Source organism: Hyla sarda, chromosome 5, assembly GCF_029499605.1.
Source record: "Hyla sarda isolate aHylSar1 chromosome 5, aHylSar1.hap1, whole genome shotgun sequence".
NCBI lineage: Eukaryota > Metazoa > Chordata > Amphibia > Anura > Hylidae > Hyla > Hyla sarda.
This window is the reverse complement of record NC_079193.1, coordinates 31195574-31210326: the sequence shown is the minus strand read 5'-3', so window position 1 is coordinate 31210326 and position 14753 is coordinate 31195574. Positions and strand designations below refer to the sequence as shown.

The 14753-nt window shown below is 44.1% G+C and overlaps 2 protein-coding genes across 3 annotated transcripts in view; one reads left to right on the top strand and one right to left on the bottom strand.

Annotated features, from left to right (window-relative positions):
• Positions 1-14753, top strand: part of CFAP69 (cilia and flagella associated protein 69) — a 59138-nt gene that overhangs the window by 12691 nt on the left and 31694 nt on the right. For both annotated transcript variants that reach the window (XM_056519147.1, XM_056519148.1), the window contains exons 4-10: positions 44-153; positions 2223-2299; positions 3061-3159; positions 6824-6976; positions 8565-8739; positions 9554-9677; positions 11500-11548. In XM_056519147.1, coding sequence (XP_056375122.1) covers positions 44-153; positions 2223-2299; positions 3061-3159; positions 6824-6976; positions 8565-8739; positions 9554-9677; positions 11500-11548 — 787 coding nt within the window. The remainder of the gene's footprint in view (positions 1-43; positions 154-2222; positions 2300-3060; positions 3160-6823; positions 6977-8564; positions 8740-9553; positions 9678-11499; positions 11549-14753) is intronic.
• Positions 8569-14753, bottom strand: part of FAM237B (family with sequence similarity 237 member B) — a 56895-nt gene continuing 50710 nt past the window's right edge. The window contains exon 6 of the mRNA XM_056519150.1: positions 8569-8677. The gene's annotated coding sequence lies outside the window, so the exon portion shown is untranslated. The remainder of the gene's footprint in view (positions 8678-14753) is intronic.

Here is a 14753-nt window from a genome sequence, read left to right as displayed (position 1 = left end):
GTGATTTTATATCTTAATTTGGATTTTCCTTAACATGACAAAGATCTTAAAAGATTTACCACACATGATGAAATTATTAAACCTTTCTGCAGCAAAGATAGAAGACCATAAAGATTTCATAGATCCTGTGTGTGATGTTGTCAAGCTATTTGGGTAAGTGCATTTGGCTACAGCTACATTTTAGATGAGTCATTATTTTCCTAAAATACCCCCGAACTCTTGAATAATGGGGTTGTCCAGGGTTAGAAAATGGGGTTTTAAAAAAGCAGCGCCACTCTTGTCTATAGGCTGTGTCTGGCATTGCAGCTTAGCCCTATCCTCTTGAATGGGGATGAAATGCATTACCAGACACAGCTCACTGGCACAAGGAGGCGCTGTTTCTTAAAGGCAAGCAGGTAAATCTTTCTAAGGCCATGTTCACATACCAGAAATTTACAGAATGTTCAACCCGGAAACATTTAGGGGGAGATTTATCAAAACCTGTCCAGAGGAAAAGTTGCTGAGTTGCCCATAGCAACCAATCTGATCGCTTCTTTCATTTTTAACAAGGCCTCTGCAAAATGAAAGGAGTGATCTGATTGGTTGCTATGGGCAACTGTGCAACTTTTCCATTGGACAGGTTTTGATAAATTTTATCTTTTGATAAATGTCCCAGTACAGAGACACACAGGCAATAGCTGCAGGGACAAGACAGTGTTCTGAATTGTGGAGGGACCCCTAGTGGTAAAAAGTAAGAAGTATTTTTTCACCCAAAAATATACACATTTTTTAACTAATGTATATTACAAATATACGTATGATGGTATTATCTACATTATATAAAAAGATTGTGCAAATGACAGCATTTATTAAAGGCTGTTAGGGCATAATAGGAGTCTTAGTTTTGTAACAGCTGGAGAGCCGCAGATTGGGGAACACCGGGGGGTATGACAAGTGCATTTTATACCAGTCTATGATTTCTAATTACTGTTTATGAATTATTATGAGCTGTTAATATTGTTAAAATAGTTGAACATCTTGTTGAATACATCCTTTTAGCCATTTCAGAGTATTTGCTGTTATAAAATAAAACATTTTATGGGAGTCTGGAATTTAGATGTTATTTCTACATTAGTTATTGCCTTTTTTGCTCGACATATATTCTTTAGGATAATCCTAGGAGTTTACTGAATAATATTTATACATTAAACTCAATAATATAAGAATATGCAGTAGCTTCTAAGCTCCCCCTAGTGGTGTCTGCAGGCAGACAGAATATTGTAATTTACATCTAGGGGATTAGTTTCTTTATAAAGTGCCGTATAAAGTCCAGTAGGTTCCACAGGAAAAAGTTGTTTTGAGGATTTCTGGATCATTGAGATTGGAGCAGAAATGAATCAGCCATCATGGACCTAAATGAGGACCTAAGTGGTTACCAATTCACTTTAAAGGGGTGCTCCACCCCAGACATCTTATCCCCTATCCAAAGGATAGAAAATAAGATGTATGATTGCAGGGTCCTGCCGCTGGGGACCCCCGCGATCTCCCTGCTGCACCCGGCGTTCGTTTAGAGCATTGGGTGCAGTGCAGGAGGCTCGTAATGTCATGGCCACGCCCCCTCAATGCAAGTCTATGGACTTGCATTGAGGGGGGTGGCCGTGACATCACGAGTAGGGTGTGACTGTGACGTTACAACGCTCCGCCTACGCATAGCCAGTCATCCAGCTCGGAGCGAAGTTCGCTCCGTGCACCGTATGTCAGGGGTGCCGCAGCCAAGATCGCGGGGGTCCCACCGCAATCAGACATCTTATACCTTGGATAGGGGATAAGATGTCTAGGGGCAGAGTACCCCTTTAAGGGTGCGTTCACACGGGTAGATTACTCACAAGTGTTCTGTGACTAATTTTCTGCAGCAGAAAATCACCAGCAGATTACATTGGACACAATGGGGTCTGGAAACTTGTGTGAATGTACCCCAAATAGTGCTCTACAAGCTGTGAACAGTGTCCACCATACATTATTTTTTTTCGATACAAGCACATTTTATTTCAAACTAATTATGAAATAGTCACTTCTGCATAAGCCACATGTTAAATGCGCTGAAGTGTTAGATCCCATCTTTTAGGTACTTGACCTTATGTTGTTCATGTAAGATTAAATCATGACTGACGCCATGTAAAACTCCTGACATGTCTTGAAGTATTGCATTTTTCAGTAACACTCTCGTCTTCTTGTGTCTGTAGCCTTCCTTTCCTTAAAGAGAAGATGTCCGATGAAGTCACATACGCACAGACTGTTGCAGAGTCACTATCCCAGCTAGGTGAGTTCTACGACTTAACCGGCTGTGATTGAACATTGTTTAGTTACATCTATATTACAGGGGTACTCCACTGGAAAAGATTTTTTTTTTTTTGTAAATCAACTGGTGCCAAAAAGTTAAACAGATTTGTAAATGACTTCTATTTAAAAATCTTAATCCTCCAGTCCTTATCAGCTGCTGTATGCTCCAGAGGAAGTTCTTTTCTTTTGGGATTTTTTTTCTGTCTGACCACAGTGCTGCTGACACCTCTGTCCATGTCAGGAACTGTCCAGAGTAGGAGCAAATCCTCATAGCAAACCTATGCTGCTCTGGACAGTTCCTGACATCAGAGTAACATTGATTTCAATGGGATTCTGCTGCACTGTTCACACGGTAGAAAATCCTGATTCCACCCTCTGCAGAAAGAATAGACATGTCTATTCTTTCTGCAGATTTCGCTTGGAAACGCATTGCTGTCTATGAGACTGCGCATTTTGGAGTGATCCTAACACCCGAATTATTCAACTGTGCGAAATGTCCACCGTGTTTTCCGGGTGGACATTCTGCACATTTTACGCCATTTGCCTTATATAAAACTACATTAAAGGTCATGTAAGAAACCAATGGAACCATCTGCTGCATGGCAGAATTTTTCTGGCTCCCTTGAATAAGTACAGCACATATGTTTCCAGCTGATAAAGGGTTAAACAAGCCTTTCATTATTATATTATTATTCATAGTTAGTTGAACTTCAGTCTTTCATTTGTACTTTTTTTCTGCAGGTTGTCTGATGCGGGTGCCAAGTTCTCAAGTCAGGATACAGATTTGCAATTCAGTTGCCAATTTTTACAACCCACAGTCTGCAAAGCTGCCAGTGGATGGTAAATCATTCACACTTTGCTAAATAATATTTACTGTATATTAAAATCAGTCCAAAAATAGTTTGTATTTTTCATGAATGAAGTGTAGTTTATATTCCTATGATTATATGTAGGGCTGGGACAAAGGATTAGGCTGGGTAGGCAGCCGCCTAGGGCGCCACTTTGCAAAAGGCAGAGGGGGGGGGGGGGGGTACTGTTGTACTGTCTAATAGACGCGTCTCCACCTCCTCGGACTGATGAAAGCACTTATCAACCAGTTTTAGACAAGCACTCACTGGTGCAGGAGGGACCCATGAAGAAGCATGAATGAACTCACTGCTTCCCACTCCTCTTCAAGTTCATGGTGGCTAGTCTGCAAGGAGGGAGTCCTGAGTGAGCTGGAGCTCTACACAAAAAATGAGCGTGTGTTGTCTACTAGTTCGCGCTTCGTTCATTTCTATGGGAGTGTCGATTATGAGTATTTTCGGCACTCCCATAGAAACAAATAGAGCATGTGCCGTCTGCAGCAAGAGCTCCTCACTGAGCGACTGTCCCTTTACGGATATCGCCAGGGGTCCCAGTGGTTGGACAGAGTACCCCTTTAAAAGTGCGTTCACACGGGTAGATTACTCACAAGTGTTCTGTGACTGATTTTCTGCAGCAGAAAATCACCATCAGATTACATTGGACACAATGGGGTCTAGAGGGTGTGCTGTCTGCAGCAAGAGCTCCTCACTGAGCGACTGTCCCATTACGGAGAGCGCAGGGGGTCCCAGTGGTTGGACCCACGCAATCAGCTACTTATCCCCTATCCTCCGTGCACTGTATGTCAGGGGTGCCGCAGCCAAGATTGCAGGGGTCCCCAGCGGCGGAACCCCCGCGATCAGACATCTTATCCTTTGGATAGGGGGAAATTCCGCTCAAATTCCTCAGTGTGAACGTACCCTTATGCTACTGTGCACTACACTATTTGTGTTGTATGTCACATTGTAGTTGTAGTACAATCGCATTTAAAAAAAAGGAAAGGAAACATCTCTGCCACATGAAAAGCTACTTATCCCCTATCCTCCGTGCACTGTATGTCAGGGGTGCTGCAGCCAAGATCGCAGGGGTCCCCAGCTGTGGAACCTCCGGGATCAGAAATCTTATCCTTTGGATAGGGGATAAGATGTCTAGGGGCAGAGTACCCCTTTAAAAGTGCGTTCACAGGGGTAGATTGCTCACAAGTGTTCTGTGACTGATTTTCTGCAGCAGAAAATCACCATCAGATTACATTGGACACAATGGGGTCTAGAGGGTGTGCTGTCTGCAGCAAGAGCTCCTCACTGAGCGACTGTCCCGTTACGGAGATCGCAGGGGTTCCCAGTGGTTGGACCCACGCAATCAGCTACTTATCCCCTATCCTCCGTGCACTGTATGTCAGGGGTGCCGCATCCAAGATCGCAGGGGTCCCCAGCGGCGGAACCCCCGCGATCAGACATCTTATCCTTTGGATAGGGGATAAGATATCTAGGAGCAGAGTACCCCTTTAAAGGTGCGTTCACACGGGTAGATTACTCACAAGTGTTCTGTGACTGATTTTCTGCAGCAGAAAATCACCAGCAGATTACATTGAACACAATGGGGTCTAGTACGTGTGCCGTCTGCAGCAAGAGCTCCTCACTGAGCGACTGTCCCGTTACGGAGTTCGCAGGGGGTCCCAGTGGTTGGACCCACGCGATCAGCTACTTATCTCCTATCCTTTGTGCACTGTATGTCAGGGGTGCCGCAGCCAAGATCGCAGGGGTCCCCAGAGGCGGAACCCCCGCGATCAGACATCTTATCCTTTGGATAGGGGATAAGATGTCTAGGAGCAGAGTACCCCTTTAAAGGTTCGTTCACACGGGTAGATTACTCACAAGTGTTCTGTGACTGATTTTTTGCAGCAGAAAATCACCAGCAGATTACATTGGACACAATGGGGTCTAGTGCGTGTGCCGTCTGCAGCAAGAGCTCCTCACTGAGCAACTGTCCCGTTACGGAGTTCGCAGGGGGTCCCAGTGGTTGGACCCCCGAGATCAGCTACTCATCCCCTATCTTGTGGATAGGGGATAAGTTAATTGTGGCTGGATTTCTCTTTTAAGCTATTACAAGTTTCTTACTACCAGGCACCAATGCGTTCATCCATAGTCATACATGTTGCCATACCTTTGCCTTAAAGGGGTAATCCACTAGCCAGCATGGAACGAAATGTTCCGGACGCTGTTTTCACGCTGCTGGGGTCTGCCACGCCCACGCCCCCTCAATGCAAGTCTATGGGAGGGGGCATGACAGCCGTCACGCCCCCTCCCATAGACTTGCATTGAGGGGCGTGTCCGTGATGTCATGAGGGGGCATGGCTGACCCCAGCAGCGCGAAAACAGCGTTCGGAACAATTCCTCAGTGTAAACAGGTCTGCGGAAGACCCACTCACGCCGCAGAACTCCAATTCTGCGCGTGGAAATTCCGCTCAAATTCCTCAGTGTGAACGTACCCTTATGCTACTCTGCACTACACTATTTGTGTTGTATGTCACATTGTAGTTGTAGTACAATCGCATTCTAAAAAAAGGAAAGAAAACATCTCTGCCACATGAAAAGGTAAAAGGGGTATTCCAGTAAAAAAAAAAAATTTTCATATCAACTGGCTCCAGAAAGTTAAACAGATTTGTAAATTACTTCTATTAAAAAAAATCTTAATCCTTCCAGTACTTATCAGCTGATGAAATTAAGTTGTTCTTTTCTGTCTGACAACAGTGCTCTCTGCTGACACCACTGTCTGTCTCAGGAAGTGTCCAGAGCAGGAGAGCTTTGCTATGGGGATTTGCTCCTACTATGGACAGTTCCTGAGACAGACAGAGGTGATAAGTACCTGAAGGATTAAGATTTTTTTTAATAGAAGTAATTTACAAATCTGTTCAACTTTCTGGAGCCAGTTGATATGAAAAAAATGTTTTCCACTGGAGTACCCCTTTAGGGTCTATTCACACGTACAATATTCTGCGCAGATTTGATTGACTGAACGTAGCTTGAAACCCTGCGCATCAAATCTGTGCAGAATACTGTAAGTGTGAATAGACCCTTAAAGGGGTATGCTGCCCCTTGACATCTTATCCCCTATCCAAAGGAAAGCACCCCGGCGTTCTGAACATTTATGTTCAGAACACTGGCTTCAGGTGGCCATAGTCGTGACATCCCGCCACTCCCACTCTATTCATGTCTATAGGAGGGGGTCTGACAGCTGTGAACTTCTGCTCCACAGCCATCATGCCCCCTCCCATAGACATGAATGGAGGGGGCGTGGCGTGACGTCACGACCATGGCTGCCCAAAGCTAGCATTCTAAGTAGCTGGAGATCGCGGAGGTCACCCCCTGTGATCAAACATCTTAGCTGGAAAAATGTCTAGTGGTGGAGTACACCTTTAAAGTAAGGTAGATTTTAATTGAATTGATTTTTTTTTTAAGGGGGGGGGGATTTGTCTTACAGGTTGTGTTTCCCAGTGCATACTGGGAGTGTTAGTTTTGCAACAGCTGGAGGCACATTGGTTGGGAAGTAAAATCCAGACCAGTTGATGGTCACCAGTCAGTCGAAACAGTCATAGTACCTCATGTCTAGGGCCACGTCATGAAATAGTAAATCACATACTTACGTAAAGATTTCTTAACAGGTTTTCAACCAACAAGTGTCACCTACAAGTTACAGATGGCTGAAGTGGGAGGCTTGGCAGAAACCCTTGTTTTGTCTCTGGCAGTAGTGGAGAACAACCTACAGGAGAAGTTAGCATTGTTGAAAGTACTTCAGCTCTTATCCAGCACCACCGGTCTGTATTCTGCAGCTTTACACCTGAATTGTATCAAGTTGGCTTTTTAATTCATACATATTGGGTATTTAAATGGGTATCTCAGGGCAATGACATTAATAACCTATCCTTGGGATAACTGTTAGAGTACGTTCACACTGCAGAATTCCGCAAGTAGAATTCCGCACAGTGAACTGTACCATTAGTGTGAATGGGTCTTCCGCGAGACCCGTTCACTCTGCAGAATTTCAGCGGCAGGCAGTTCCGCCGATGAAAAAACATGTTCATTCTTTGTGCGGAATTTCACAAGTACTGCATAGCCGTCAATGGTGACGGAGCAGGGCCCTGCGGTCCTACCGCCGAAGTATCTGACGGAATCTCCGCAGTGTGAACGTACCCTTAGTGTTTGGTCAGTGGAGATCTCACCTCTGGGGCCCTTGCCAATTGGCACAGTAAAGGACTGCAGTAATGGTTCACAGAAAAATCGACATTGAGGAGTTTAAAGGGGGTACTCCGCTGCCCCATCGTTCAGAAGAATTTCCTCTGAAGTATACAGCAGCTGATAAGTACTGGAAGGATTAAGATTTTTTAATAGAAGTAATTTACAAATCTGTTTAACTTTTTGGCACCAGTTGATTTAAAAAAAAAATATATGTTTTCCATCTGAGTACCCCTTTAAGCACTGGAAGGTTCGGAGAGTCAGACTGGTGATCACATGATCAAGTTACTGTAATTAAACTTATAGTTATCCATTTCCCCTGAGGTTGTGTTTTTACTTATTTCATTGCATTTTTTTTGCTGCAATATTTATATTTTTGCTATGATTTTCCTGAATCAGCAGCAAAAATCGTGCTAGTTCACTGTAGGGCCACACCTAGCATATCTGCTGCGTATTTGATGCATGTGAATCTGATGCATGCATATTTTTTATGCTAGCAAAGTCTATGGGAGAAATTATATAGATTTTTCTGGCACAGAAATAATGTCATATACGCATGCATTAAATACACGTGCATCAAATATGCGCAGCGTATACCTGTGACCCTACACTTACTGTGATTATGGAAAATCAAAGCAAAAACGGCAACACAAGTGCAGAACAAATGTGTGAAAAATTGTCAAATCTCTTTCACCTCATAGGAATATTTCTCTAAAACATGCACTTTGAAAAAGAAAAGGCATCAAACCTGAACATAATGTGAACTGACCCTATCCAGCAGCTTAAAGGGGTCCTCCACTGGCCAGTGTCCCAGCTGCATTCGGAACATTTAGTTATAGACTTGCATTAAGGGGGCGTGGCCTGACGGCACGAGGGGGCATGGCCGACACCCACAGCGCGCGCACAGCGTTCGGAACTAAATGTTCCGATTGCAGCCAGAACACTGGCCAGTGGAGTACCCCTTAAATTAGATGAACAGGTGCAATGATCAAACACCACACCCAATATCCTGAAGATGCCAAAGGATTTATTGAAAATTTTGGCAGCATATGCAAGGGATTTCAGTGAAGTACAAGACATATACAAATACCTCTACATTACTCTCTAATAATAGCCTTGTCCTCCTATACCTATACGCTTTAAACCAGGTATTCTATTCTTTGTATACAGAGAACTGTAAGCTCATGGCCAGAGCTCAGGCGGCCTGCAGAATCTGCTGCCGTCTCAATGACTCAGATCCCTCAGGACAACTTATTTTCCGTTCTTCTGAGATCCTGTGGAACCTATTGGAAAATGGGCCAAAAGAAGACGTCATCAATCAGCTCAGTAACATAGAATGTATCTAGTAAGTTTTATTCCACAAATTACACTGTAAATTACAAAGTGCAATAATAAATGAAGATAAACACTTAGTAAGTGTTAAAGGGGTATTCCGGCTTTATACATCTTATCCCCTATCCAAAGGATAGGGATAAGATGTATGATCGCAGGGGTCCTGCCGCTGGGGATCCCCGCGATCTCGGTGCAGCCCCCGGCATTCTGTGCCGGGCGCTGCCTCTGAGACGAGGGCGTGACGGTCACGCCCCCTAATGATGTGACGTCACGCCCCCTCCATTCATGTCTATGGGAGGGGGTGTGATGGCTGTCACGCCCCCTCCCATAGACATGAATGGAGGGGTCGTGGTGTCACGTCACTAGGGGGCGTGTCGTGAAATCAAATCCCCCTCTCGGAGGCAGCGCCCGGCACAAAATGCCAGGGGCTGCACATTTGTGTCCTGCTGGAGGTCATTTTGCAGGGCTCTGGCAGTGCTCCTCCTGCTCCTCCTTGCACAAAGGCGGAGGTAGCGGTCCTGCTGCTGGGTTGTTGCCCTCCAACAGCCTCCACCACGGCAGACACCAAGCCCCCTCCCATAGACATGCATTGAGGGGGTGTGGTCTAACATCACGAGAGGGCGTGGCCGTTATGTCACGACCCCCCCGCCGCCTGCTCCAAGCTTTCCGAACAAAATGTTCCGAATGCTGGGGCAGCTGAGTACCCCTTTAAGCCCTCTGAGTATAGTAGGAAAACCCCTTTAACAAAAAGCAGATTTCAAATCAGAACCTCTGTATTGTACGATTCCTTGGACAACTTGGTGATTCATATCGGGATCTTCTTATAGTGCACTGAAAGATTCCTTTGTACGACTACTCACGAACGGCAGCAGACATTCTGACCGACAACTGAGAAATGATCTTCTGGTTATTGCCACCCTGATCGCGGAGAACAGTCGGCCACCCATGATTGTAAGTGAAACCTGTATAGAAGTGCTTTACACTGGGCTGAAGGTTGCTGATCAGTGCTTTTAGTGGATAATGGGGGGAGATTTATCAAAACCTGTACAAAGGAAAAGTTGCCCAGTTGCCCATAGCAACCAATCAGATCGCTTCTTTCATTTTTCAGAGGCCAACCTGATTGGTTGCTATGGGCAACTGGGCATTTTTTCTTCTGGACAGGTTTTGATAACTCTCCCCAAATATCTCCATATTATAGGATCAGATAGAACATTTGATGTTAGATCTAAGAGAAAAATGTAATCCAATAGAAAAACAAAAATTCTTAAAGGGGTACTCCGGTGGAAAACTTTTAGAACTGGTGCCAGAAAGTTAAACAGATTTGAGAATTACTTCTATTTAAAAATCTTAATCCTTCCAGGACTTATTAGCAGCTGTATGCTCCAGAGGAAATTATTTTCTTTTTGAATTTCTTTTTTGTCTTGTCCACAGTGCTCTCTGCTGACACCTCTGTCCGTGTCAGGAACTGTCTAGAGCAGCATAGGTTTGCTATGGGGATTTTCTCCTGCTCTGGATAGTTCCTGATAAGGGCATCAGGTGTCAGCAGAGAGCACTGTGGACAAGACAAAAAAGAAATTCAAAAAGAAAATAATTTCCTCTGTAGCATACACCTGCTAATAAGTACTGGAAGGACAAATATTTTTTAAAAGAAGTCATTTACAAATTGAATGTTTAACTTTCTGGCACCAGTTGATTAAAAATATTTTTTTTTTGTCCCTCCAGAGTACCCCTTTAATGCCTCTGTATGACATTGGAGGTACATTACAGGCACATTCACTTGTAAGGGCGCCTTATTATGGGGGTTGTACAGGGGCCACAATACAGCAACATGCATGCTGACTAAGAGTATGTTCACGCGGCAGATCTGCTACTGATTTTCAGTGTAAAAAAGTGGTAAATTGCACATTTCCCAACACAGATTAAAAAATTTGCAGCATATGCCCATTATGTTGCTTGCGTATTTGTTGCAAAATTTCTCCGTGGCAAATCAATGGCAAAATCTATGTGGCAAGAAAGAAAATATAAAGCAGCTCTTACACCATCTTTTCAGGTAGCCATTCCTTAAAGGGGTACTCCGCTGCTCAGCGTTTAGAACAAACTGTTCCAAACGCTGGAGCCGGCGCCGGGAGCTTGTGACGTCATAGCCCCACCCCCTCCTGCCGTCACGCCCCGCCCCCTCAATGCAAGTCTATGGGAGGGGGCGTGACGGCTGTCACGCCCCCTCCCATAGACTTGCATTGAGGGGGCGGGGTGTGACATCATGAGGGGGTGGGGCTATGACATCACTGAGCAGCACTGAGCTGAGCAGCGGAGTACCCCTTTTAAACGTCAGTGTTTCACTCCCATTAGGAGTCTTAGAACATGACTGGGAATGTATGGCAAACCAGAGATCTCTCCAGAAAAAAAATACTACCCATCTTTAGACAACTTCGTCTTCAGTACAGAGCAGGGTTCTGGCTGGTTAGCGTGAGGCCCATCGTCGCGGGAATAAAGGGGTATTTTTTTGCTGATTACGGTAAAAAAAAAAAAAGAAAAACATCAAAAAATGCAAGTGTGAATAAAATACGCTCAGAACATTGTGCTGTTAAAAAGACATCTCTGCTTTCGTGACAAAACATTTGCATGGATTAATAACACCCACAGTGGCTCCTAAGCATCCAACAATTGTCATAATAGTCTGGATTATTGATATTTGTTCAATATAAAAATATTATAGTTAATGAGGCTTAAGTATACGTAATATACTATGTCTTATTATTGTGTTTTCTTCCAGGAAAGTGGATTTGCTAAGCAGCTGATCCTATTTGCAACATTCTCAGAAGGTGGGTGATAGATGTTTCTACAGTATGTGACTACAATCCAGAATATTGTAATTATTCTTATACTGGGTAAAAGTGAAATAAATATAGTTAGAACATCATTTCCTATCAGTAAAGCATCACTACCATTAGGGATAACAGTATTACCATCCATCTTAATTTATAATTTATTTGCCGAAATGGCACTAAACATATTCACCCCAAAAAATCAGCCTTGAAGCTCATTTCTAGTATATATTAAACAGTGGGACCTGAGCCTTAAAAAATATTTGCAAGCCATATTTTTTTAGTTGTTCAAATCCTGCTAAATAATGGGACACCAGACGAAAACCCATTAATGGGGTACACTGGTGGAAATGTTGTTTCCAAATCAAGTGCTTCCAGAAAGTTTTGTAAATTACTTCTGTTAAAAAAATCCTTCCAGTACTTATCAGCTGCTGTATGCTCTAGAGGAAGTTGTGTAGTTCTTTCCAGTCTGACCACAGTGCTCTCTGCTGACACCTCTGTCCGTATTCGGAACTGTCCAGAGTAGGAACAAATCCCCATAGCAAACCTATCCTGTTCTGGACAGTTCCTGACGTAGATAGAGGTGTCAGCAGAGAGCACTGTGGTCAGACTGGAAAGAACTACACAACTTCCTCTGAAACGTACAGCAGCTGATAAGTACTGGAAGGGTTAAGATTTTTTTTATAGATGTAATTTACAAATCTGTTTAACCTACTGGCACCAGTTGATTTAAAAAAAATATAGTTTTCCACTGGAGTACCCCTTTAAAGTCAATGGAATCTGTCAGGATCCATTGTGCAACAGACCGTCCGGCTCCGTTTTTTTTTCTCTCCAGTGAACGGACCCAAATGGAGCTTCTGATGCAAATGTGAACCCAGCCTGAGGGTTAGGTTTTCCTGTAATATATTACATGGCATTAACAATATCTGAAGAATGAATGGGGTTTGTAATCCCCTGTATTTATTACTCTCTATCATAGTCAATGAGAACTACTATAAAAACTGTCTTTGATAAGATATTTATATGAAATAACATAAATGTCTCTAGTGGGAAAACCTCTTAGGGTCCTGTCACATATGGCCACAACTGATGCCACAATTAATTGCAAATTGCATCAGTTGTGTATGGGTCCGGCGCCCAATTACTTCTGCAGGTGGGATGGCCTGTCCGACCCAGCATCCCAATTGAGCTGCCAGTCAAGACGGAACTGTCCTATTCAAATAATTTGGATAAGTCTGATCATCCGTTTCCCTCCTGATCTCTTTTACAGTGCTGAAGGGAAGCTGAGCCGGATCGCTGGACATATGTGACTGTACCCTTCAATGTCATGTTAAAGGGATTTTCTGACACTCATGGTGCTTTTGGAGCGCCAAAGTGGAGAATGGCTATTAAGAGCCCTAAGGCCATGTTTAACACAGGCATAATAGATACCTGTGTGCAGCGCTGCTATAGGGCCGCAGGCAGCATGGGGGAGTCAAGCCCTAATGGTCTATTCACACGTACAGTATTCTGCGCAGATTTGATGTGCAGGATTTTGTGCTGCAGGTTTCAATGTAAACTGGATGACTGAACACAGCTTCAAATCCTGCGCATCAAATCTGCGCAGAATACTGTACGAGCGAATAGACCCTAAAGCTCCTATTGACTTCAACGCGCTACCGCCCAGACATGTACCTTATTTTCTAAGTAATTGTAGTAATGGGGAGCACGGTTTTTAAAGCTTGTTTTTGACACAGGAACAGTTTCCACACCAAAAACCATGTAAATTATGCCTGTGTAAACTGTGCCTAATTCCTTATCAAAACCTGGCACGTTCATACATAGAGTTTCTCCAGTGATGGAATCAAACACTTGCTGCCTAGTTCCCCTGCACATTACAGCTGGGGGTCCCAGCAGTTTAGTTTAAAGGAACACATGTAATAGAAAGACACTGGTCAAAGTGGACAACCCTCTAAAGAGTACTTGTCACCAAACTAAAACTTTTAATATAATGTTCCTTGTGTAAATAGCAGATACTTTCCCATTCACATGCTTTTAAAATTATCAATATCAATATGTTTAAAATGTAATAGAAAAAATGGCCACTAGGGGGCTCTGTTCTGTTCCCTGCCACAATTAATACAGTGAGTTTGGTCTCCTCCTGGCCTGGCAGGAGACCAAACTCAGAAAGTGTTTCTCTGCACTTAGCTTGATTGACAGCTGCACAGAGCCTCACTGAAAGATGCACAGAGCCTCATTGAAACATGCGCAGAGCCTCACTGAAACATGCGCAGAGCCTCACTGAAACATGCGCAGAGCCTCACTGAAACATGCGCAGAGCCTCACTGAAACGTGCGCAGAGCCTCACTGAAACATGTATAGAGCCTCACTGAAACATGTATAGAGCCTCACTGAAACATGTATAGAGCCTCACTGAAACATGCACAGAGCCTCACTGAAACATGCACAGAGCCTCACTGAAACATGCACAGAGCCTCACTGAAACATGCGCAGAGCTTCACTGAAAGCTGCATAGAGCCTCACTGAAACACGCAGAGAGCCTCACTGAAACATGCAGACAGCCTTACTGAAACTTGAACAGAGCCTCATTGAAAGCTGAATAGAGCCTCACTGAAACATGCAGAGCCTCACTGAAACATGCACTGAGCCTCACTGAAACATGGATGGAGCCTCACTGAAAGCTACATAGAGCCTCACTGAAACATGCACAGAGCCTCACTGAAACATGCACAGAGCCTCACTGAAAGCTGCACAGAGCCTCACTGAAACATGCACAGAACCTCACTGAAACATGCACAGAGCCTCACTGAAAGCTGCATAGAGCCTCACTGAAACATGCACAGAGCCTCACTGAAACATGCACAGAACCTCACTGAAATATGCACAGAATCTCACTGAAACATGCACAGAACCTCACTGAAACATGCACAGAGCCTCACTGAAAGCTGCACAGAGCCTCAATGAAACATGCATAGAGCCTCACTGAAACATGCACGGAGCCTCACTCAAAGCTGCATACAGCCTCACTGAAACATGCACAGAGCCTCACTGAAACATGCACAGAGCCTTACTGAAACATGCACAGAACCTTACTGAAACATGCACAGAGCCTCACTGAAAGCTGAATAGAGCCTCACTGAAACATGCAGAGCCTCACTGAAACATGCACTGAGCCTCACTGAAACATGGATGGAGCCTCACT